This window comes from Carya illinoinensis, chromosome 9, assembly GCF_018687715.1.
Source record: "Carya illinoinensis cultivar Pawnee chromosome 9, C.illinoinensisPawnee_v1, whole genome shotgun sequence".
Lineage (NCBI taxonomy): Eukaryota > Viridiplantae > Streptophyta > Magnoliopsida > Fagales > Juglandaceae > Carya > Carya illinoinensis.
In genome coordinates this window covers 967,446-988,741 of record NC_056760.1, presented here as the reverse complement: position 1 = coordinate 988,741, position 21,296 = coordinate 967,446, and the positions used below count along the sequence as shown (strand labels likewise).

At 35.8% G+C, this 21,296-nt stretch overlaps 1 protein-coding gene and 2 long non-coding RNA genes across 12 annotated transcripts; 2 read left to right on the top strand and 1 right to left on the bottom strand.

The window, feature by feature from the left end:
- Window positions 1-6,185: 6,185 nt before the first annotated feature.
- Window positions 6,186-8,270, top strand: LOC122277272. Of its 3 annotated transcripts, XR_006228962.1 has the most exons (5): window positions 6,186-6,368; window positions 7,246-7,372; window positions 7,466-7,625; window positions 7,819-8,011; window positions 8,140-8,233. It is a non-coding gene; the product is annotated as an uncharacterized LOC122277272 (long non-coding RNA). The 3 variants fall into 3 exon arrangements; XR_006228963.1 differs by lacking the exon at window positions 7,246-7,372 and having other exon boundaries at window positions 6,191-6,368; window positions 7,819-7,986; window positions 8,140-8,270; XR_006228961.1 differs by lacking the exon at window positions 7,246-7,372 and having other exon boundaries at window positions 6,192-6,368.
- On the bottom strand, window positions 8,091-18,543 carry LOC122277271 (transcriptional activator DEMETER-like). Of its 4 annotated transcripts, none has more exons than XM_043087211.1 (19): window positions 18,048-18,543; window positions 15,544-17,223; window positions 15,029-15,427; window positions 14,059-14,149; window positions 12,712-13,966; window positions 12,538-12,617; window positions 12,234-12,318; window positions 12,023-12,114; window positions 11,841-11,909; window positions 11,675-11,711; window positions 11,487-11,569; window positions 10,625-11,056; window positions 10,236-10,272; window positions 10,088-10,145; window positions 9,780-9,919; window positions 9,576-9,641; window positions 9,357-9,471; window positions 9,236-9,274; window positions 8,091-8,561 (listed from the first exon to the last, which is right to left on the bottom strand). In XM_043087211.1, exons 1-19 carry the CDS (start codon window positions 18,541-18,543, stop codon window positions 8,419-8,421), a joined length of 5,397 nt encoding a protein of 1,798 aa, XP_042943145.1. In that variant the 3' UTR covers window positions 8,091-8,418. The 4 variants fall into 4 exon arrangements, with proteins under 4 accessions (XP_042943145.1, XP_042943147.1, XP_042943146.1 ...); XM_043087213.1 differs by having other exon boundaries at window positions 15,544-17,058; XM_043087212.1 differs by lacking the exon at window positions 9,576-9,641.
- Window positions 10,989-18,694, top strand: LOC122277273. Of its 5 annotated transcripts, none has more exons than XR_006228966.1 (5): window positions 10,989-11,127; window positions 11,625-11,905; window positions 12,007-12,146; window positions 12,551-17,298; window positions 17,996-18,694. It is a non-coding gene; the product is annotated as an uncharacterized LOC122277273 (long non-coding RNA). The 5 variants fall into 5 exon arrangements; XR_006228967.1 differs by having other exon boundaries at window positions 11,056-11,212; XR_006228965.1 differs by having other exon boundaries at window positions 11,056-11,905; window positions 17,996-18,236; window positions 18,326-18,694.
- Window positions 18,695-21,296: the final 2,602 nt, after the last annotated feature.

Below are 21,296 nucleotides of genomic sequence, written 5' to 3'. Positions count from 1 at the left end.
ACCAAAAGTAAAAGATTAGATTTGATTTTTTTGAAAAAGTGAATGATGTTATCTTTGACAATTGAAAAAGAAGAACCTTTTATTTGAATTTTTTGAAAAAGTGAATGATGTTGTCTTTGACATATGAATCTTTTTAAATTTGAATATGAAGTCTCATATGCCTATAAATAGATCATTTGAGAGCTTCACATTCACAACACCAAGAGCATACAACATTCATTCAAAGCTTTCATTATCTCTTTTCTAAGCATTGAGCCTTAATCCTTATTCATTTTGAGAGATATAGTTTGCGCTGTATTGTTCTTATTTCACTCATTGAGGAGTGTTTTCTGATAACCTACCCACTATCAGCTTTTGTATCAGAAAAATGGTGTGTATAACCCTTGTGCGTGTAGAAAGTATTTTACACGGGGAATAGTTGAATCACCACGTGTAAGGTGATTGCAACTGTAGAGGGTGTTCTACACGGATCCTTTGTAGCGGTGTTGTTCAAAGATGTAATAGGTTTCTATCTCCACCTGAAGGAGGTTGAATAGTGAATTTGGAAATCCTCAAGGGGTAGCTTGAGTCTAGGACGTAGGCAGTGGGGCCGAACCTCGTTAACATACTGAATTTGCTTCTCTCTTACCCTTACTCTTTATATTTATTGTTATTTCATATTTTGTTTATATTTTATATTATATATTTGATTTATAATTGTTATTTTTTTAATACAACTCAATTCACCCCCCCTCTTGTGTTAGTCATCTGGGCAACATAATGGATGCGTGGAGGTGCAAGGCAGTGGCTGAGCTTTGGTGTTGCGTGGTTGAGGTGAACGAGCTAGGGGGTTGGTTTCTTTCATTCCGTCATACCAGATGCAGAGTGGAAAGGCTTTGGCTCATGGCAACGTGGGTTTGCAGTTTGTTGTGGTTGCATGGTGGTTTCATGATGGTGTTGGGTGCAGGGACAACGATGGGAGAGAATTGGCTTTGGACGAGGTTGGCGGCTGCAAGACTATACTCATAAGAGACGTGTATGTGCATCTATAAATAGAGACAAAAAGGCTGAAACCCTAGGAGAAAAATATAAGAGACTATGTTCATGCGACGGACATGGAGAAGTTGTGCATGCACAGGGACCTGCACAGACGGGGAGTCTACTTGATTTCACGGGCTTGGACTTTTGGGTGATCGGATATGGTTTGTTTCAAACATTTGGTTGACGATTTGGATGGTAAAGAAAATTTATAAAAGAGTTATTCAATGAATTTTAGACCTCGAATCAAACTCAAAATAATAACAATAATAACAATTCAACTAGTTAAAAAATTTATCTCGCCTCAAAATAGATTTTTAACTTAAATATAACACCCCAAATTAAAATCATTATACACCAAAATCAAGATTTTAGGCCCATATTCTATTAAAAAAAATATTTGAAAACTTAAATGACTATTTCGCACATATACATAAAAGAAATTAAAAACAGTTTGGCACTGGACCTGGGTGTTACAGTCGTGGTCATTATCAACAAGATCACATTATAATAGAGTATTATTATTATTTTGATATATTTAATACTACTATAGATTTTCAAATGCAAGAGCTTGACAATAGGTTTGGAGAATGACAACAGCTTGACATTATGTAAGAGCTTTTAACCCTTAGTTCAGCTTTAGATCCAAATGATGGGTATAAATCATTTAATATTGATGATATATGTTGTCTTACGGAAGAGTATCATCCTCTTAATTTTTCTAAGAATGAGAAAATAAATTTAAGATTTTAATTGAAGCATTTTGAAGTTGATGTGCTTAGCAATCCAAAGTTTCAAGATTTGAGATCCATTGCAGATTTATATCGAAAATTAGTAGAGATAGAGAAATCAAATACATACTATCTTATTGATATATTAATTCATCTAATTTTGACTCTTCCAATGTCTACAACAACAAGTAAACGAACATTTTTAGTTATGAAGATTGTTAAAACAAGGTTTTGCAACAAGATTAAAGATGATTTCTTAACAAATAATTTTGTTATTTATATTAAAAGAGAAATAGCTAAAAATTTTGATTTAAATTCAATACTTGATGAGTTTGTTTGATTAAAATAATGCAAGTTATAATTTTAGACACTTTGTATTTCTTTTATTTAATATATTTGTATGAACTAGTAGTGGAGCAAACGTCCTAGTAGTGAGAAAATAACCTAATAATAAAACAATATACATGCCAAAAGAAAGTAACATACACATCATAATAATATACATGCCAAAATAAAATTATTTTCATTTGATTGCATTTTTTATATTTTAATTAAATGATTATTTTATTTAATATAATTAATGGCTCTATTGTTTTAATTTTAACGTGGTTTTTATTGTATTATTTTATAATTTATAAGTTATAAAATTTATTTTGATATTCTTTCTTGATATTAATTATTATTTTTCATTTAAATTTCTCTTTATTTTAAATTATTTTATTATTAGATTTAATTATTTTATTTTATTAATATTGAGCTGTAGTGTTTTTATTTATTTTTATTGTACTTTTTTGTCTGGTTAGACTTCTATTTTCCGGTGGGCTTTGCTTTAGTGGATTTTTCCTTTGATTTTGTACCAAGCCCTTTCAGTTTTCGAACCCAGCCCGTGTACCTTAAGCCCAGGTCACTTATTCCCTTAAGCGGCGTCGTTTTGGCCCATGCCCTTAGGGTTTTAATTCTTTTTTCTTCCTCTTGCTGGCGCCGACTACTTCTCCTCCATTTTCATTTTTTCTTCCTCTGTTTTTCGTATGTTGTTGTTGCTGCTTCTCCCTGTTTCTACTGATTTTCATTTCTTTTGTTTTCTCTTCTTTTCTTCTTCTCCTGCCGTGCGCCACCTGGTTCTTCTTCCTCGCATTCTAGCTGTGCCCAGCTACCCAACCTCCACCGAAAGCCACAGCAGCCAAGCAACGTCGCACAGCTCTTCCCCACACGGAAAAAAACAGCTTGAAGCCTCTGTTTTGCTTCCTAAAAACAGAGCAAATGCTCCACTGTGCCCAACCAACGAGGGCACAAAGCTGCGGAGCAACCGTGAGCTTTCACCTTCGGATGCTGTCCTGGTTGATGCTCAACCATTTTCTGATATTTCCAACTACTACCATATTCATCCATCTCCTCGATCAGTGGTTCTCCCTCACGCTGATCTCTATCCATTTTACCACTCTCTCATCTCTCTCTCATTTACCTCTTAAGCTTTCGGTCTCTCTCTGTAGCTCAGTCGCATGCCACCCTCAGCTCCATCGCCTCTCTTCCACGGCTTCTTTGCAATTTTTGTAAGTCCCTTTGCCGCAGCCAACTTGCTTCTTCTACTGGCTATGTGTGTGAGGGGTGTTCTGTTTTTGACAAGGAAGAACAAGGGTTGGTTCATGCCGTGGAGGAGCTCACGGCGTCACCTATTGGTGGTGGTTTCCGATGCAAAAATTTCATGGAATGAGGGTGGTGGCGTACATGAATGAGCTTGATGTTGGGGTCTTGGCAGCGTTGGATGGTATGAAGCTACGACGTCAAAGGGGAGGAACACCAACTGTGTAATTTCCTCGGTAAAACTGAAAAAATAAATTGTTAAACGAAAAACTTTTCACACATTCGCACTTTATATATAGTAGAAGTAGAGTTTTAATATTTTTTATGATTGTTTACTTTTCTTATAGCTCTTTCTTAAATATTTAATGTTAAAGATGTAAACGTTCTAATTATCTGATGTCTGACAATTGACATTACGTATATGCATGCATTGGCCTAAAAGAGAGAGTAACTTTCATATGCATGCTCTGCTCTGACCAACTGACAGAGGGGACTAAACAGCAGATTTTAGTACAGATACAATCGACAAAAATCACACGAAATAATTCACTGACACAATCCATCGTTCACAAAAAATACTTTAAACTGCACAACCAGCCAAAATATTACTATTATAAATATAATTTAAAGACTTTTTGCACGAACAATATACACAAAATTCAAAAGAAAAAGTAAAAATATGAAACATACGGAAATGGAATGAGAATTTTTGTTCATTTCTGTAGCAACAAAGATAGATGCTTATTATTATAGAAAGATATCTTTATATTATTTCAATGATATATTATTATTAACATATCAAATACTTTTTTAATACATAAGTTGTATTAAACATATTTTATTTTTATTGTAAATCTTCCTATCAGATTATTCTAGATCGTAAAAAAAATTGTATAAATGTAGAATAATAAATATTTTATGTATACTGTTCTAGTTTTGTTTGGTTTCCCTAGAGTAAATTCCTGGCTCCACCATTGGTCTCACCTTCAATCTTCATTTTTAGGAGTTACAAGATAAACTCATATATTTGAATGGAGTAGTAACGAACTTACAACTTTTAAGGGGGTTTTTTCCCATAGAGATAGAAAGCCCAAGCCAGTCGGATTGTCCATTGATCCATTAAGGGCCCCCGGGCACACAAAAAAGGTTGGTATATGGATATAACCATGCGAGTAGTCCCAAAATACAAGGAATAAAGGGACACATCACTCCAGCCACCCCCTACGACTCATAGCCTTTGAGAACCTGTGTTAATGGATAGACGAGAAAACCTGGAAATCTCGTGATCCTCTGACAACAAGTAATGAAAAGTATGACGGATTACACCTACAGCATGGCATAATGGATATGAAGCCACACCGTATTTATTGCGCCCCTATGAAACCATGCCGCATTAAATAACTCTAACCAAATGGATAACTGATGTGATATATACCCCTGACATAGAGCATGAGCGATTGGACATTAGGAATAAAGTATAAAAAGCAATCATAATGTACAAAAAAATCTCTTTAAACTATCTACTCACTCGCACAAAATATTAAATCAATACTAACTTAAGCATTAGAAATTTCCCAACTACCACTAAGGCTTCCGATTCTTTGTATCTTTTATGTGTGTGCAAACTCAAAACTGAAGACCCAATTTGTTGAGAGCCTAGTATAGAAGTATTCAAAATATGACATTAACACAACCCATTTAATATTTTTATTAAATTAAACCCATCAAATCAAAAGTAAAAATCAAAATAAAATTTAAAAATAAGATTATTTTATTATATAATTATAAACAAGTTGTTATACAATAGGATCAAAATAAAGGAAAAGACCTATAATGCACAAAATATTATAAAAAGACGGGTGTAAATATTGGAACAAAGAGAGATGAGAATTACGGTTGGAGTTTAAATAGTGAACGTGTAGAACGATTATACATCACACTGTTATTTATAGAGATCTCTTTTTGATAAGCAAAATTATTGAATGAGATTTTGAACTCCCATGTCAAGTACAAATTATAAATATATTCGTTGTAACCATTTTTTGTTTGCGTTCATCTTCACCCGCAAAATTGACGTTGGAATCACAGTTGATTCATAATCTAGGTTAAACTTTAACTTTGAATTTGACCCTGACATGAATTTAACATTATTGTTCAATAACTTGTGTTACAACTTATTCTAGTTGATTTTTTATTTTTATTTTTTGTAAATAATGACTATTAAAATCATGTTTTATAACAATATCATTAGAATAAAATTCTTAATTTTTTTTAAAATTTTTAAAATGTCGTATCTTTGTCATTTTTCTTCTAACAAATTCTAATTGGATCATAGCGAAGTTGGACTTTCAAAATTTATATACACATCTAATATTAAATAAGTAATACTACGTAAAGTCATTGAGTGTGCAAATTCTGTGTAGTTAATTTAAAAAAGAGTTGAATCTATTATTAAAAAATTAATTTATTTTTATATTAATTTCATATTTATTTAAGTTTTTTAAAATGATTTCACGTTACTTACGTACTCACGATTGTAACTAATATTTCTTATATTAAATTCGTTTAACTTTATTCATGGGCCAAGCCCATCCACCAAATCTATGAGAAGCCATACATCGACCAAAAAAAGAAAAAAAAATACTTTAATAAAAAAAATTATATAAAAAAAAATTTATAAATTAATGTAGTACATTAGATTATAAAATTATTTTTATTATAAAATAAATCTAATAAATTACATAAAATTATATTCAATTTATAAATTTATTTTTTACACCTCTTTATATTTATAGAGGTTTTAAGAAAATATAACGAAAAGTCAGACATAAACAGAGCGGTCAAATTATAGGAGGGAAAAGAAAGACGACAGGGGCAGTGATAAGGCGGCAAAAGCGGCATACTCTTAAAAAACTTCTCAGTTCTCTACACTCGCTTTCACATCTCCAGCTCTCTCCCAATCTCCCAAGTTCTCTTCCCCTGATGTGGGCTTCATACGAATCTCACTTTCTAACGTGCAGCAAGCGAAACAATCGACAGGTATGCTTATCGTTCGTAAATCACACCCCATTAATTATTGATTGAGCCGTAAATATATCGGTTAATTGATTTTGTTGAGAATAGAAACATTTTAGGAATCTCAAAGCTTTGGCTTATTGATGTAACATATCGAACACCGTGTGTCTAAAAATTCAAGTGCGCATATTTTATTCAATTACGTTGAGTCGATTACTGATCAGACTTAAATATCATTCAACATGACGTGCTGTTTAAGTGGATGTATTGTTCTTTTATCTTCCTTCACGTATATTTGTTTTGGATATGATCTTGTAATCCTGCTCGTGGTTTATTAGTCTGGTTTCAATTGTTTCTAGCGTCCATTTGTGCCAATTCAAATCGCGGAAATCATGTGTTGATTCCCTTGCCGGTGATTTCTTAGATCTAGACATCTATGGATTTTTGAACGGTGTAATTCCAACCAAACAGGATTAGTAGTAATTACTTGTGATTGACCTAGTGAATCTCAGTAAGCAACATCGCCCTTTCCGTGAGGGAAATAGAAGAGTCGGAGCCTTCCGTATCCATTATCGGGGAGAAGAAAATGAACAAGTGCAGAATTCGGTTCAGTTTAGTTTTTTAAGGATTTTCATTTAGAGATTCGGCTTTTATACGTCAGAAGGGAATACATAACCTAAAGTGACAGTCGTTTCGTAAATTCAGATACTGGGACCGCTGATTTTTTATGCATCTTTCAATCGCTAATTTGTGCGGTAAACCTATTTAATAAGGTCTGAAGCATAACTTGGGTTGAAATGCATCTTCGTCAATTGTCCAAATAGAAATTTATGATCTCGATTGGGTGTGATCATAGACTGAAGGGATTGCACATACATTTTAAACTTCAAAAATTTTTTAGGTTTCGTAGAATGGGAGTAATTGGACCAAATTGTAACCCGCATGGTTTTTTAATGCAAGCACCGAATTATTCTTCAATTCGCGTTGCTTGTGTCTCGAGTCTCCAACGGCATTGGATTATGCCAGAGGTAATTTTACTCTGACAGCTTATGGTTTTTGGCTATGTATATCAGCTTTACCCGCTTTGTTTTTAATTCTTTCTTCTAAACTCGGTGTACCAGAATAGTGAATGTTATGAGGTGAAGAGTCGTGACGAAACATTTGCACCCAACCTGCTTGGAGAACATGTGCATGGGATGACTTGCTTGTTGCCCAAAACAAGATATAGAAATTATTCAGGCTCACTGTATTTCTCGATCGTCATCGTCATCTGATTAAGAGGTTAGTAAGACTATCAACCAAACCAGCTGTTCTTAGATACTTCAAGTTAGGTTCATTAAAACACCGGTTTAATCTCTTTCTTTAACTGGTTAAGATACTTATTTAAGCTCGTTCGTTGAGTTCAAGTTTAAAGCTTGACCCGTTGTATTTGGGTTGTTGATGATGAATTCTGTTTCGCTTTGCTGATCAAAAGTTGGGGACCGCTGCAACTAGCAACTTAAGTTATATTTAAGGGGGCTGTTGTCGGAGAAGCCACACCACATCTGACCCCGAGATCGCTAAGAGAGATTTGTAAGATTATACTAGGACATGGCATGGGGCTGGTCCGTCAGCTAAAAATAATTCGCAAGCAGTTTGACCGGTATCTTTCTAGCATTTCTTTCCGGGTACGAGTCAGATATACACGCATTTATGTATATATATAGTCGTTCTACTGTCATGTTCTTCTCCTATGCCCTTGCACCCTTTTCCAACTTGCATTAGTAGTCCTACTCACATTCAGTGTGTTTTGCAGGAGAAAAAAAGTTCCTGTTTAGTACACAATATGACACGTTTCGGTCACGTTTGCTGATTCTAGAAGAATGGCTCAAGATTGAGCAAGACATTAGGTAATTACAAGCTCGTTAATCACTAATTGATACGTGGCCCACCTCATCATGAGATCATACAAACTTTTCTGGATATTCACTGTTTTCCATAAACCAAGTCAAAATTGTTCGATCCTGAGCCACTAAATTCTCTCGTGTTGCTTTCTAGAGGTGCTCGATTTCTGGAACTGATATCAGTCATGCATCTACTTATCATCTGTCTTACCTTTTGTCTTATCATCTGTCTTACCTTTTGTCGTGGTCAACTTGCTAGCCGGAAGGTGCAACCTGGCCATTAGAGGACGGGGTGCCCGTGTTTTTTGGTCAAATCCTCTCACACAAACATATCCTGCAACCATTTTCAGCAACTTTTGAGCAAACTGTGTAGTGCTTTGCTGGGGAGAAGTTATCATGTCAACATAATAAGACGAACTTGTCCCTTGGAACTAAGTTCAATTGGAACCTTAGGCAGTGGGAAACACTAAATGCCATCATAGGCTGAGACTCCGGTGTGTGATGTGATGGTGCTTGTTATCGAGCTTACGCTTTACTCATTAGGAGAGCATAGTTCTATATTAGATGTCTAGCATTTTCTAAAGCTGGGAGGATGAGAATGGCTATGTACCTACATCTTTTCCGTTTGACAGAATGACTGGAGTTCCTTTTATCCTTCGCTAAATTCTGAAGTGCTTGAGATCTTACCTTAGACATACGTACACACATACTTATTGGGGGTGGGGATGTCCAGCGAACCTATGCTTTTTGAATTGTACTAGTGCAGGCTCTTTGATATATAGTCATCGATCAGATGCACACTTTTGTATTATGTACAAGTAAGTTTACCATCATATTCATTCTCATATATTTGCTCAATCTGGTGTGAGTACCATCCGAGCCAAAGATTTCAGTTCTATTGGTAGCATGTAGAGAGGATATGAAGGCCTTGGGTTTTTCTCTTTAAAAGGTTCTGACTTATTTACAATAATTAAAGCTTATTAAATGAGGTTGAATTAAATTGCATACCTCTCCAAAAGCAGTGTTGAATACCTTCTGTTGACAAACCTGGTAGACGAGGAACAAATCTCGAGTTCCATTAGTTGATCAATCATATTTAATTAAAACCCATCTCTTTTGTAATCTTTACCTTTAAATATGGTTGGTATGGAGGTTCCAAAGTACACAGTTCTCCTTCGCAGGTTCCATATCCAATCTCTAGGAACATCAATTGGGTTAAGGCTTGAACTATGGTCCGCAAATACCTGCATAAAAATAGTATTAAACAATGGTACCACCTGAAATGGATATACATTCCCCTTAAAAATGCAGAGAGGAAGAGCATGATCCAAGTTGGGACGCATTTGACCTCATTAACTTGAAAGTAGGTGCCATTGAGTGGAAAGCTCCCCCTCATTGCTGTTCGACATGGTATCTGTTCATGATTTGTTTTAATTATCAGTTAGCTTATGATTTTCTTTGTTTCTACCACTTTTATAATTCATATTATAATTGCACTTTTATAGAATCTACAGATGTATTTGGGTTTTCATAGTAATAGTCATATTCTCACCAAAAGTGTCCCTCGGACTGTCTGGGAATTTGCTTCCCGTATACTGTTGCATGAGAAGCATTCTTTGTCGTCACACAATCTGCCATATTCTTGGGAGCTGCACCTTTTTTCAGGTGCTTGGATGGAATTTGCTGTCTCACCTGAGGTAAATTCCATGCATTTGGTGGAAATGGTGAGAAAGTGGGGCAAACATGCATACAGGTTATTGCCTATTGGCTATGCTTATCCTACCATATAGTGTAGATGTCGCATAGCCTTAAGGCATGGAAAAAAGTTTATTATGGCAGGTCTACTTGTTGTCTGCCTACCTGGTGTCCATATAGCAAGAAGGTATGAGCACGGGTCATCGGGTTCTCGTTTATCTAACTGTAATAGAAGCGAAAGCAATTAATCAGAAAATAACTCGCACATACAATGTGAATACTATTCATTTTAATAGATGTTGGAATAACTAACCCCTTCCAGAAGAGGGTGTGAATCTGGAAGTTCGTAGCTGCATCAGGGAGAAAACCATTCAGTATCAATTGCAAGGGTTTCAAAACACTCCATACCATTAGATAGACAAGCTTAGACATTCTCAGGCATTGGCTCCACTTATCTTAGGTATTTTCATGTAATATTTGTATAAAGGAGGAAACATTGGTACCTACAATTTACAAGGTAACCGATCACAGAACTTCGTTTGTATTTTTCATGAATATGTTTTTTTGGTAGGGTAAGCAATTATCTTTCCTCTCGCTTGCTTATACCATTTGCCATCCATTCCAATATTCTTATATAAAATCTTTAATGAATGAGTTTGAAAGATCTCTTGGTTAGTTTGAGATGAGGGAGTGCCAACTTACACTTGGTGCTCTGTTCGCAATCGACTCACATTCTTAAGTTTGGGCATTGGAATTGATGCTGCTTCTGGAGTTAGAGCAACTAATGCATTGGACATGTTAATTTCTTGTAGTTCCATGCTATTTTGCATATAATTCTGCAAGTTCTGAGTGAACTCTTCAATGTTCAGTTTGATTGTAGGAATTCCATTGGGATCCTCGTAGAAAGAGTCCTCAATGTCGTTTTCTGCTTGTGTGCATTCTGGCTCTGGTGTTGCTGGCTCTTCAATAATAGGTTCACAATTAGTGACTCCAGATTTTCCTTCTGATTGGTTGGTCGCTTGAGGTAAAGGTAGAGCCAGCTGATCAATGATCACATCAGGGTTTTCAGCTGGTCTGTATACAGCTGCCGTCACTATACTTTTCTCCTCTGGCCCTGGCAGGGCAAGCCTTGCACTGCATCCAACATGTTTAATAATTGATCAAGACTTGCTGAGTGTGCAGGTCATGTGATGGGGATGATATAGGTAAGCAGAATCGGATTTCTGGTGTTCTCTAGTGCATACACTTCAAAAGACTGCCAAGAGAGATGATGATTACCTGTACGATGGGGTACATTGTCTATTATATATACCTAATCCCTGAACTCATTCTTGTACCAACCACCTTTCATTTCTCTTTTGATATCTACAATTATTTGTAGCTCTTGAATGATTGTTTGGGCATCAATTTTTTTTTATTCTTATGAGATTTTGTTAGGCTGAGCATGTGAAGAGGGTTCTAGACTGTGGTGGATACATGAAGGTGGATTCACTCTTTATTGTAACTATAAATGTAAATAGTATCAAAGTATGGATGCAAGATAAAGGAACCAATTAAAGCAGACCTTGCAAATGCACTTGCAAAGTGTCTACACTCTCCCCTCATTGGGCATGAATTGCAATTTGGTTTGCTTTTTGTACAGAAGACCTGCATGATTTCAAAGCATATTGTCCAGTTCACCCTTATCCTTATCTTTTGATAGGTCATCGAAGGGAGCAAATTTACTTCAAGTATAAAATTCATACAACAGACCTTTCCAAATGTAATCATCTGGTAATGAAGCTCATACCTGTTTGCAGAAATTGTAAAGAATCAGTCAATCAGTGGTAACTTTAATCAATATATGAAATTGTTACTGTCCCAGCTAGAAATACAAAGACATGCATTTGAAAAGTACTGAAGTGGAAGAAATCTTTACAATGTTCTTTGGTCGAGCTTGCATAATCGGGGCCAGAGATATTTTTGAATGGATTCTAACACCGGGTACCTATACAATAAATTGAACTTTTCTTTTACTGATAAAAAAATAAATAAATTAATTGAGCTTTTCTCTAAGTGGATATGTTTTTATCACTATTATGTAGGCTGAATTTTACTCACAGTTCTAGGAGATGCAACTGAAGTGACTCAGGCAGTGGCTGAAGCGGCACCCATCCAAGTCTTACAGCAATACGTCCGACATTTGTGTCCACCTGTAAAAGTTAAGGATATTGAGATCCATCCTGTGAGTTCTGGAGATCCACTCTGTTTTTCTCCTCTTTTTTGCTAGTTGGAAATCTATACCGTCATTTTGCTTTCATTTTGAACTTACTGGGAAAGCAAGATGGTGAAGTGTCAAAAGCCGCACACACTCCACACTTTTCAACCCCAATCCCCTTATGCTTAGTAGATATTCTCTGCATGAATGAGTGAATATTGACTTCTATATATTGCGTATTTATTTTTCCCAAAAAAAAAATAAAAAGGCTGGAGGAGTAGTAAATTATTCGTATTCAGTACATAGCATATGGCAGCAACGCAAGAACACCATACTGATAATAGTATTTGCTTGCGTTGTTCAGTAGGATTAGTGTTTTTCCTGTTAATGAATTGAAGTGGATTATTTGTGGGCTTACTTTACTTGGTCAGGTGGAACATCTCTCAACCATTCAAGATCAATGCTCCCATGTTCCCTAACCAGACGGTTAAGGAAATCCTGCACAAATTTCTCAATCAAAGTGATTTGATCTGAATTCTTATCTGTTGTGAGTACATTGACGCGTAAAAACACTATTTCGTGGAACTCTTACCTGGATACGCCCTGCAAGCACATTGTTCATCCCTCGTTCTTTGATGGCGTCGGCAATCTCATGAACGCCTGCAGATCTTAAAGCTTCCCAGTCCACTGAGTCCATTGTATTTGCTGTTCTCTCTCTTTTCTTTCCATTCGCTTCCACCTGTTTTCTAAGACTGTCCCAGTTAAACTCGTCTTTTTTCTCCTTTCGCACTTTTTTACTCTTTGCTTTTACAGTAGCAGCTTCCATCTCACCCATCTCATTACTGAATAGATTACCACAAGCATTCAGATCCGAAACAGATGTCTTCTGTGTACCATCCAAGGTTTCTTCAGAAAGATTTGGCAAGTCTTGCTGTATTTCAGTGTTTTGCCCCTGAGCTAGTGGTCCAACAATTTTAGGGTCCCCAAGAGCCAGGCTTTGAGATGAAATGATCACATTTTCATCTCGTTCAACATTGTTGCATGATTCACTCGGAGATCTTGGGGCCTTTTCAACATTCATGACCAGCTCAGTTTGAAAAGCAGCTTGAGTTGAAGATTCTATTGTTTGTGCACTGTTTGCTTTGATACTGTTTTCATCTTTATTATTGGAAACACCAGAAAATTGTGTTTCTTCTCTGAAGATCTCAGAGTACTGAACTTCCAGTATTCTTGAGGTGGGGGTTGGATGAAAATGATAACTACTGGAAGGGTCCATGGATGCTCCTAAGAAGCTTTGAGGATCATTTAATTTGACCGCACTTTGTCTATGGTTTTCATGATTCATGCCTTTGAATTGGTATTCATACTTCGAGTTCTCATCGGATGTTGCATTTCTACTTCCATTTATTTCATTTAGCATTGTAGATCCAGCCATCAGTCCAAGATCCGCAATAGTGGCAGAGCCATCTGAACTGTTGGGCTCAGACCTATTTAACATATGGTCTGCTTCCGAGTTGCTCTCTAGGCATGATCCAATTTTTTCAGCAGTTTGAACAAGTGAAGAGTTTTCAGATGAAAAGACAGAATTTTGAGACGAAACTGGATCCCCTATACTGCCTCCAGGAGAGTCATTGCTGTTGACAACTTCTTTTTCTTCACAACTTTCAGGGTCATAGAGCATCATGGAACTCTGGTCACAAACTGTTTTCCATTGTATGCTGTCTTCTGTATCCAGTAAGCACACTTCTGGTTCGCTGACTATGAAGCTCACCCCCTCTTCGTAGCATGCTTCATGGTTGCTCTTTGACTTGAGTGGGAAGCGTGCAGCGAGTGACATGAATGCAGAACTGCAAGAGATTGAAGCAATTGGGTAAATGGATTTGTGATTTGTGCTTTCTCTAATTACCATTTACTTATTTATATTGGGACAATAGTTTACCTAGAAAGATGGTCAGAGACATTCTGAGTAAGAAAAACTCCAATAACCGAGTCCACAACTGAGCCTTTCCATTGTGAGAAACGTCTATCTCCTGTAGTTACATTTGTAACTTAATGTTATGTTCATGCAATAAAATAACAATCTGGCAAAGTTATATAAAGTTGAGACTTTCAATGGGTAAAAAGAGAGGAAAGCTTTATATGAGGAGATTGTTATCAAAGTTTCTTAGGCATTGCAACAATCATTTTTTTGGTAAGTACTTGAGACCATTATTCTTGAGTAGGTTCCCTTGGATTTTCTTATGGGTGAAGCAGTGTTTCAGTTTTTAGGGATATAGTTCGTGTCAGTATTGTTATATCTTTCAAAGTGTAATGAAAAGTATATGGAGGGCCATTCCTTTTCATTGAGGCTTCTATGCACTAAAGATTAATTTGTATAACATCTAGGTTTGGAACAAAAATTAGTTGTCCTAAATTTAATATCATCATCTGTTTCTTCCCTTGTTCACAGTTACTATGTTATATTGGCTGAAGAAAAACTCATCACATATATTGAAGTTGATTTAATACCTAAATAAAAAAAGAAGAAGTTGATTTATCAAGATTTGAGACTAAAGATGCTCTACTTCTTTTTTCTGTTGATTGTTTTCCTCTCAAAAAAGCTTAGACGCTGATTTTTGGGGGGGTTCAGTTTACAGTTAACTGCTTTGTAGTAAATCAAAGGTTTTGGGGCACTCTTGAATTCTTAGAAAAGGACATTTGTTTAGGAAAAAGGATTCTGGTTGTGGTGTTGCACAACTGTTGCATGAGGTGTGGTGGGTGGACCGGCTGCTTAAGGACCGTGTCATAGTAGGACGATTCTAAAAGATGATAATTATCATGCAACAGAACTAAGAACATGCAACTTGTACATTCTTAAATAGAGATAAGTCCTTAGAAATAATTTGTGATTAATGTTGGAATATTGGTACCTTGTACAAGATGCATGCGAGCTATAAAAGAGTCTGCACGTCCACGGAATACTCTCCTTTCTTCTTCCCACCATTTTGCCTTTCCTTCATCCGTACCATCAATCCCTTCACTGTTTATGTTCCTCATCAAAAGCGTCCACACTCTAGTAGTCTCTTCATCAAGGTCAACTTTAGGCCGTGGACGCCGTTTCTTTATAGGATCAAACCAACCTTCATAGGGTACAACTGTACCATCTCTTTTGTAGAGGACGAGTGCACTGTGATCTTGGTATTGCATATTGACTACATTATTCTGTTGTACAAGTTTTCTGCTTTCCCCGTTGATGCTCAGATTTTTAAATTGCTCGACCCTTGCATCAATAGAAATATTCTGCTTCCATGTTACTTCTTGAGAAGCACCTGCATCAAGTGGCCTGTATAAATTAGATAGAATTGCTTGGCAGACTTTGTGGGTTCCTTAATAAAGTATAAGTTATTGTGTAATCCGAAGTGAAATGAATTTATAGTTGAAGTACCTAATGGATCTGAAGAGGATGGGTGGCAATTATACAAGACAAGCTTGTTGTCCAGTTGCATTTCATTCATACTGGAAGTTGCTGAAATAACCAGAGAGTTTCTCTTCTTGCTTCGCTTCCTTCTTGCCGGTGTTGCACTCATCTTTTCAACCAGGTCGTCAATGAATGTATGAGGTTTGTGTGGATTCTCAACTGTTTGCCCATCACCATCCCCTAGAGGTTGTTTGGTCAGGTGAGTTATGCACTCAGGAACTTTGGTAAGGGCAGTCAGGTTGCGAACCCGAGTAGGGCGGCCTCTAGATCTTTTTCGTGTTGACCTCTCTGTCTGAATGAAAGCCAGGAAACGCTGAAAACTTTGCTGATTACCTATTCCTTCTTCAACATTGGGGGAAACTGTACCCACCTCAAACTGAGGACAAGATGCCCAAGTGTTGCCTTTTGTTGAGCAATGATATACTTCAGCTTCACTTTGGAGACAGGTTGCCGGCCTCACAACATCTTTAGTGGCAGTCACACAAGACGATGAACAAGATATAGCAGAATTCTGACCCTTTTCAGTTCTTTTTTTCTTGTAAATATTTGGAAAATGCATCCAATTCATGATCTGGTATGCGTCTAAAGTGTTAAAGTGAGCCCCGACTAGATTTGGCACGCTGGCATCATCAAAGTCGGCAGCATGAGAATAGCTTCTCTTGGATTGCCTAGCTTGTTCTTCCTTGGACAAAATCACAATGTTTTCCCGTCCATCATGAGCAAGCAGTTGATATTCCCTTTCTTTATCGCTATCCTTTTGGGAATTGGCATTCAACTCTGCCTGCAGGGGACTAGACTGTGTGGGAAGTGAAGTGCTTGGGGCTTGCCTTTCAGGCAGCGATATATATTCTTTCAGCATTTGATCCATGGAACAAGTGAGGTCATAGGCAATTCCAGCTTCTGTGCGTTCTACCATCACTTCAATCCCTTCACTGATCTGTACAGGTGATCTTAATTGAACTCCTTCATTGCAATAGTCTTTGGCCTGTATCTCTGAATCTAAATTACTAGAACATTTGAATGTTGAGCTTTCATCTCGTGATTGTTCAATGTCAAATTTCAAAGCCCTTCTGCATGACTTTCTGGCAGGCTCAAGTGTCTTCAGATGAGTAGATTCTCCAGTTACTTCTGCTGGAGTTGTAGAGTGTTCAGTGAGTCCTTTTCTTCGTACATACTTTCTCTTGCCTGTCGTTGGTTTTGGGGTCACTGGCTTTGGAGTTCTTTTTGGTTTTCCTTCTGTGATCACCTTGGGCCGGTGCTTTTTTCGCCTTGGTTTCTCCTGTGGGATTTTATTTGGGTCAATACCATGGCTGCCTCCCTTGTCAGGATTGTGATCCTCCTTAAATGGAGTGGAAATGGCAGCAACTGATGAATCTGTGACAGGCTTTAAGAGTTCTTTATTGTGTTGGAACTCATTGGTGCCAACACTTGCTGTGACAATTTCAGTCTTCAGCTTCTCTCTTTCCTCATTTTTTGTTCCATCTGCACATAAATTTTGTTCTTTGGAAATCAGTTTGTTCTGTACTCTCATGTCCTTCTCCGGTGTTATGGGTGCAAACTTGGAAATCTTATTACACGAATTTGCCTTAGACATTGTCTCTGGTGGCAAATTGAGATCATAGTACTGCCTATGAGTATGAACTTCATCTGTAGTGTGGCATAGGTTCATATTCACATGGTTAATCGGGAAAAAAGAAGCAAATAGTAACTTGCATTGTTAAGGTATGCACAATATGGTCTCTTGTATAACTTCTTGTTTTACTTGGGGCAATGCCTATTCATATTAATACTATCGTTTACCTATCAAAAAAAAAAAAAGGTATGCACAATATGGTCCTCCCCACTAATGAAATTGTGTGACAGATATGGTGATCAACATATATTTCTCCTTAATTTGTCTACCAAGTAATTGAAACTTAGGCGCGGTTTGAATGATGAGATGAGATAAAAGTTGAAAGTTGAAAAATATTGTTAGAATATTTTTTAATATTATTATTATTTTGAGATTCGAAAAAGTTAAATTATTTATTATATTTTGTGTTAATTTAGAAAAATTATAATAATGAGATGAGATGAACACTTTCAATATCCAAACAGGGCCTTAGTCTTCCATGAAGTCTGCAGGCAATGACTCATTTGGGGGATGCACATAATGTGCACTTCGGGGGGATAAACTAGTTTTTATTATTATTTTGAAGTGCCTATTTTAGATCAAACTCTGTCATCAGTTTTTGCCTTTTTGCAGGATTTCACAACTGGTTGGGTAAATTCTTAATGATGTTTCATATCAATTTTCCATTTGGCAGTCGTTTGTCTCAAATGTTCCCAACTATTCTAGTTCTCTAATATATTTATTTTCTGTAGTGTGGAACCTATGATTGACATCTCTCCTGTTGATTGTGTGTGAAATGGTTGCCAGAGGCTTGAAAGTACAGATCCAATACTAAAAGCAAAATTAGCTACACACTTACAGTGAGGCTCTTTCGGCATGCAATTGAAATTACTCCACGGGTAATCTTCACCGTTACATTCATTCTGACAACTTGTAGCACGCATCAAAGAGCTGGTTGCCACATCATCGTTTTGCAGGTGTGCCACAGTACCGGAGGCCGCCTTAGCGGCATCTGCGAGGGCCAAGAGATGACCAAAAGGACCGAAAGGTACGTAATTCCATCTGCCCATGTGGGACTCTTCTTCGCATGTTTCTTCGTTCCAATTGTTAATACTAGCCCTGTTGAATTCACTGCAGTTGGGTGAATTGCAACATGCAACTAACCTACCCGTTTGAGAGCCTTCTGTAAAACTAGAAAATGTCTCTGATCCCAGCCAAGTTGCTCTCTCAATCTGGTTTCCTTGTCCATCTGTGTAGATCGGTGTGGGTCTCGGTAGATGTGGCTTAACTGGGGTTGTTGGAATCCAAGAACCCTGAACTTGTAATCCATCTTCATCCGGTTTTCTCGCATCCATTCCTTGTCTTCAGAAGTACAAAGCTTGAAACTTTAGCTCTTGTTTTTCTATCCTTCGTCTTCTACCCTTTATAAGCAACAACTTTCCCAGGGAAAAGCCTTCCCATCACTGCTAAATTCTGTGGTGATTTGAAACTAATTCTTGAGCCCCATTGCGTGGGATTTTCCTGCCGGAGATAAGAGAGAGGACTGTGAGATTAAAAGTCAAAATTATGAAACTGCATACATAAAAGGGCAGGCAGAGAATAACAGATAACAGTGTTCGAGCTAAAACGGCTCATGATGAGTGAAAACCCAGGTTCCGGAGTCCTATGAAATCGCATCTAAGCACCTATTCAGATCTCTCGGACGGTAAAATCAGTGAGAACTTGGGCTTATTGGTAAAATCAGAAAAACGAAAAAATAGCAAGAGAGTTCATCCTCCTAAAACTTTCTCAGAAGCCAATCTCCATGGCATTAGCATGAATTAAAACGAATAATTTTCAGGCCTCAGAGTTACCGGAGAAATGAGTCGATACCGGAGATCCGTTGTAGTCGCTTGGAGACAAGAAGTCTTGAGACTAGGAAATGAAAGCAGACCCAAAGAGCCAGAGGAATTTATATTTTTAGAACTCGTCAAACGGATAACATTCTCTTCCCGGTAAAATTACGAAATATACACGTGCGAATGCGAATATAAAATTAAAACGTGCGAACTTAAATTTAAATAAAATTTATTTTATAAATATAATACACGTATGAATGTAAATATAAAAATAAAATAAAAATAATAATTATAATAAATATTAATATAATTTTTAATAAAATTATAAACAAATATATATTATAAAAACTTAATTTTAAATATAATTTATTTGAACTTTATTAACATATAATAATATTATATTTAGCTTTACCTACATAAATTTTAACTTATATTCATATCCGCTATCGGAAAATCTATTGTGGGGGCAAATTAGTATTACTATGTCGACCCAGTAGGAATAGCGTGTGATGCAATAGGCAGGACCTAAACACGTGAGCCAACCGAAATTCAAAGAGGCTAAAATTTTTTTGTAATTAATTATGAATATATTTGTTGATTTTTTTCAAAGTTTTCAAAGCCTTTGGATGCCCCCACATATGATTAAAATATGAATAATATGGAACAGGTCTTGAACACGTGTTTCGTTGAAATTCATTCCGTACTCGTGTCGTGCATATATTATGTAAAAGATATGAATTTATATGATTAGAGATACACGTCATATTTATCTTGCAATTATCCTCGTACGGGACTATAGTATGCTGATTCTTGTAACTTGGTGGGAATATTTTCCTTATTCTTTATTGAGAAATATTTTGATAAAAATATCTTTATAATTTGAAGTAGTTTAATGTGAAATTTTAGATTGTAAAATTATTTTTATTATAAAATAAATTTAATATATTACATAAATATTTTGTAAATTTATTTTTGTAAAATCTTTTTATGCTTATAATACTTATCTTCTTAATTTATACAAATAATTTTACATACAATTTTTATTAAAAAAAATTAAATTCTGTTATATCAATAAAAAAATGTGTTATTTATATTTACTTATACTAAATATGTATTTTCTTGCATATTTTCCTCTAATAATTTTATATGTTAAGTTATTGAATTCAACGTTTCTATACTAATTATAATTTGTCAATAGAGAAATGGTACTTATAATTTTTACACTACATGTCAATATGTAATTTGTTGTTTTTATCTTTTTATTTAAACATGCATAATTTATCATTTTTATTATTTTATTTAAACACACATATTTATGCATCAATATGTGTATTTAAATAAAATAATAAAAATGATAAATTACATATTAATATGTGGTGTAAAAGATAAGTAGAATTTTTTTTTTTTTTTTGATAATACAGTATAATGTTGGCAATGGATTCTTAATTACTATATATTTCACTTAAATGTTTACGTTGTTTATCTTATCTTATAGTTTGAAATTTTAGAGTGAGTGATATTAAATTTAGATTCAACTCTAAATAGATTCAAAATTTATGTAATTATCATAACATGCTTTACATCAGCCTTAATTTCTTTTTAAATAAGAAGTTGAGACGTCGTAATGTCTATGACCACTTTTTTCCCCCAACAACATTCTTGTTTAGAAGACATTAGTTTCTAGGAATTGTGATCTCTAATTTGACCTTAGACGGAAAAATACAAACGATTGGCATCAATTGCCTGCACCATTTGCCCCATTTCTTTCGACCTTCAAATAGAGAGGTTTTACGTTTTAAGTCAGAAAGCGACAAATAACTCTCATTTGTTAACCTTCTTCGCTTATTTTTAATAAAATATCATTCATCAGTTTTTTTATATTAGAAGGAGCAGTCTCACACAAAGTACTTTAAATAGTATATATTTATACGAAATTTTTATAGATAAACTGCAATTAAATTTCTGACAACCGTCCAATGCATGGCGCGCAATCCATATATCCATCCGTCGTAACGCCCCCCGTTAGCGCACACCTCCATTTCGTCCTTTACTCGTTCGCTGACCGTACTGCTTTGTCGGTCACAAGTCATCTCCGCTCCAGACTCCCGGGCCCTAAGCGAATCTTTTCTGTTCTTATTATTTGTTTTCTTTTGGCGTCCTCTGATTCTCTGGCTGGTTCGGTAGAAATGAAATTCTCACCTTTTATCTCGTATAATTAATATATTATTTTAAAATTTTTTATATAAAATATAATTATTTAATTAATTTTT

What these genes read in the sequence shown, in the direction of transcription:
- LOC122277271 (XM_043087211.1), bottom strand. Translation starts at nt 18,543, where the DNA reads ATGGATGCGAGAAAACCGGATGAAGATGGATTACAAGTTCAGGGTTCT. An exon ending in GTCTCTGACCATCTTTCTAG is followed by an intron (nt 13,967 to 14,058) that starts GTAAACTATTGT and finishes AATCTCTTGCAG; the next exon opens with TTCTGCATTCATGTCACTCG. An exon ending in TTCACCATCTTGCTTTCCCA is followed by an intron (nt 12,115 to 12,233) that starts GTAAGTTCAAAA and finishes TAACTTTTACAG; the next exon opens with GTGGACACAAATGTCGGACG.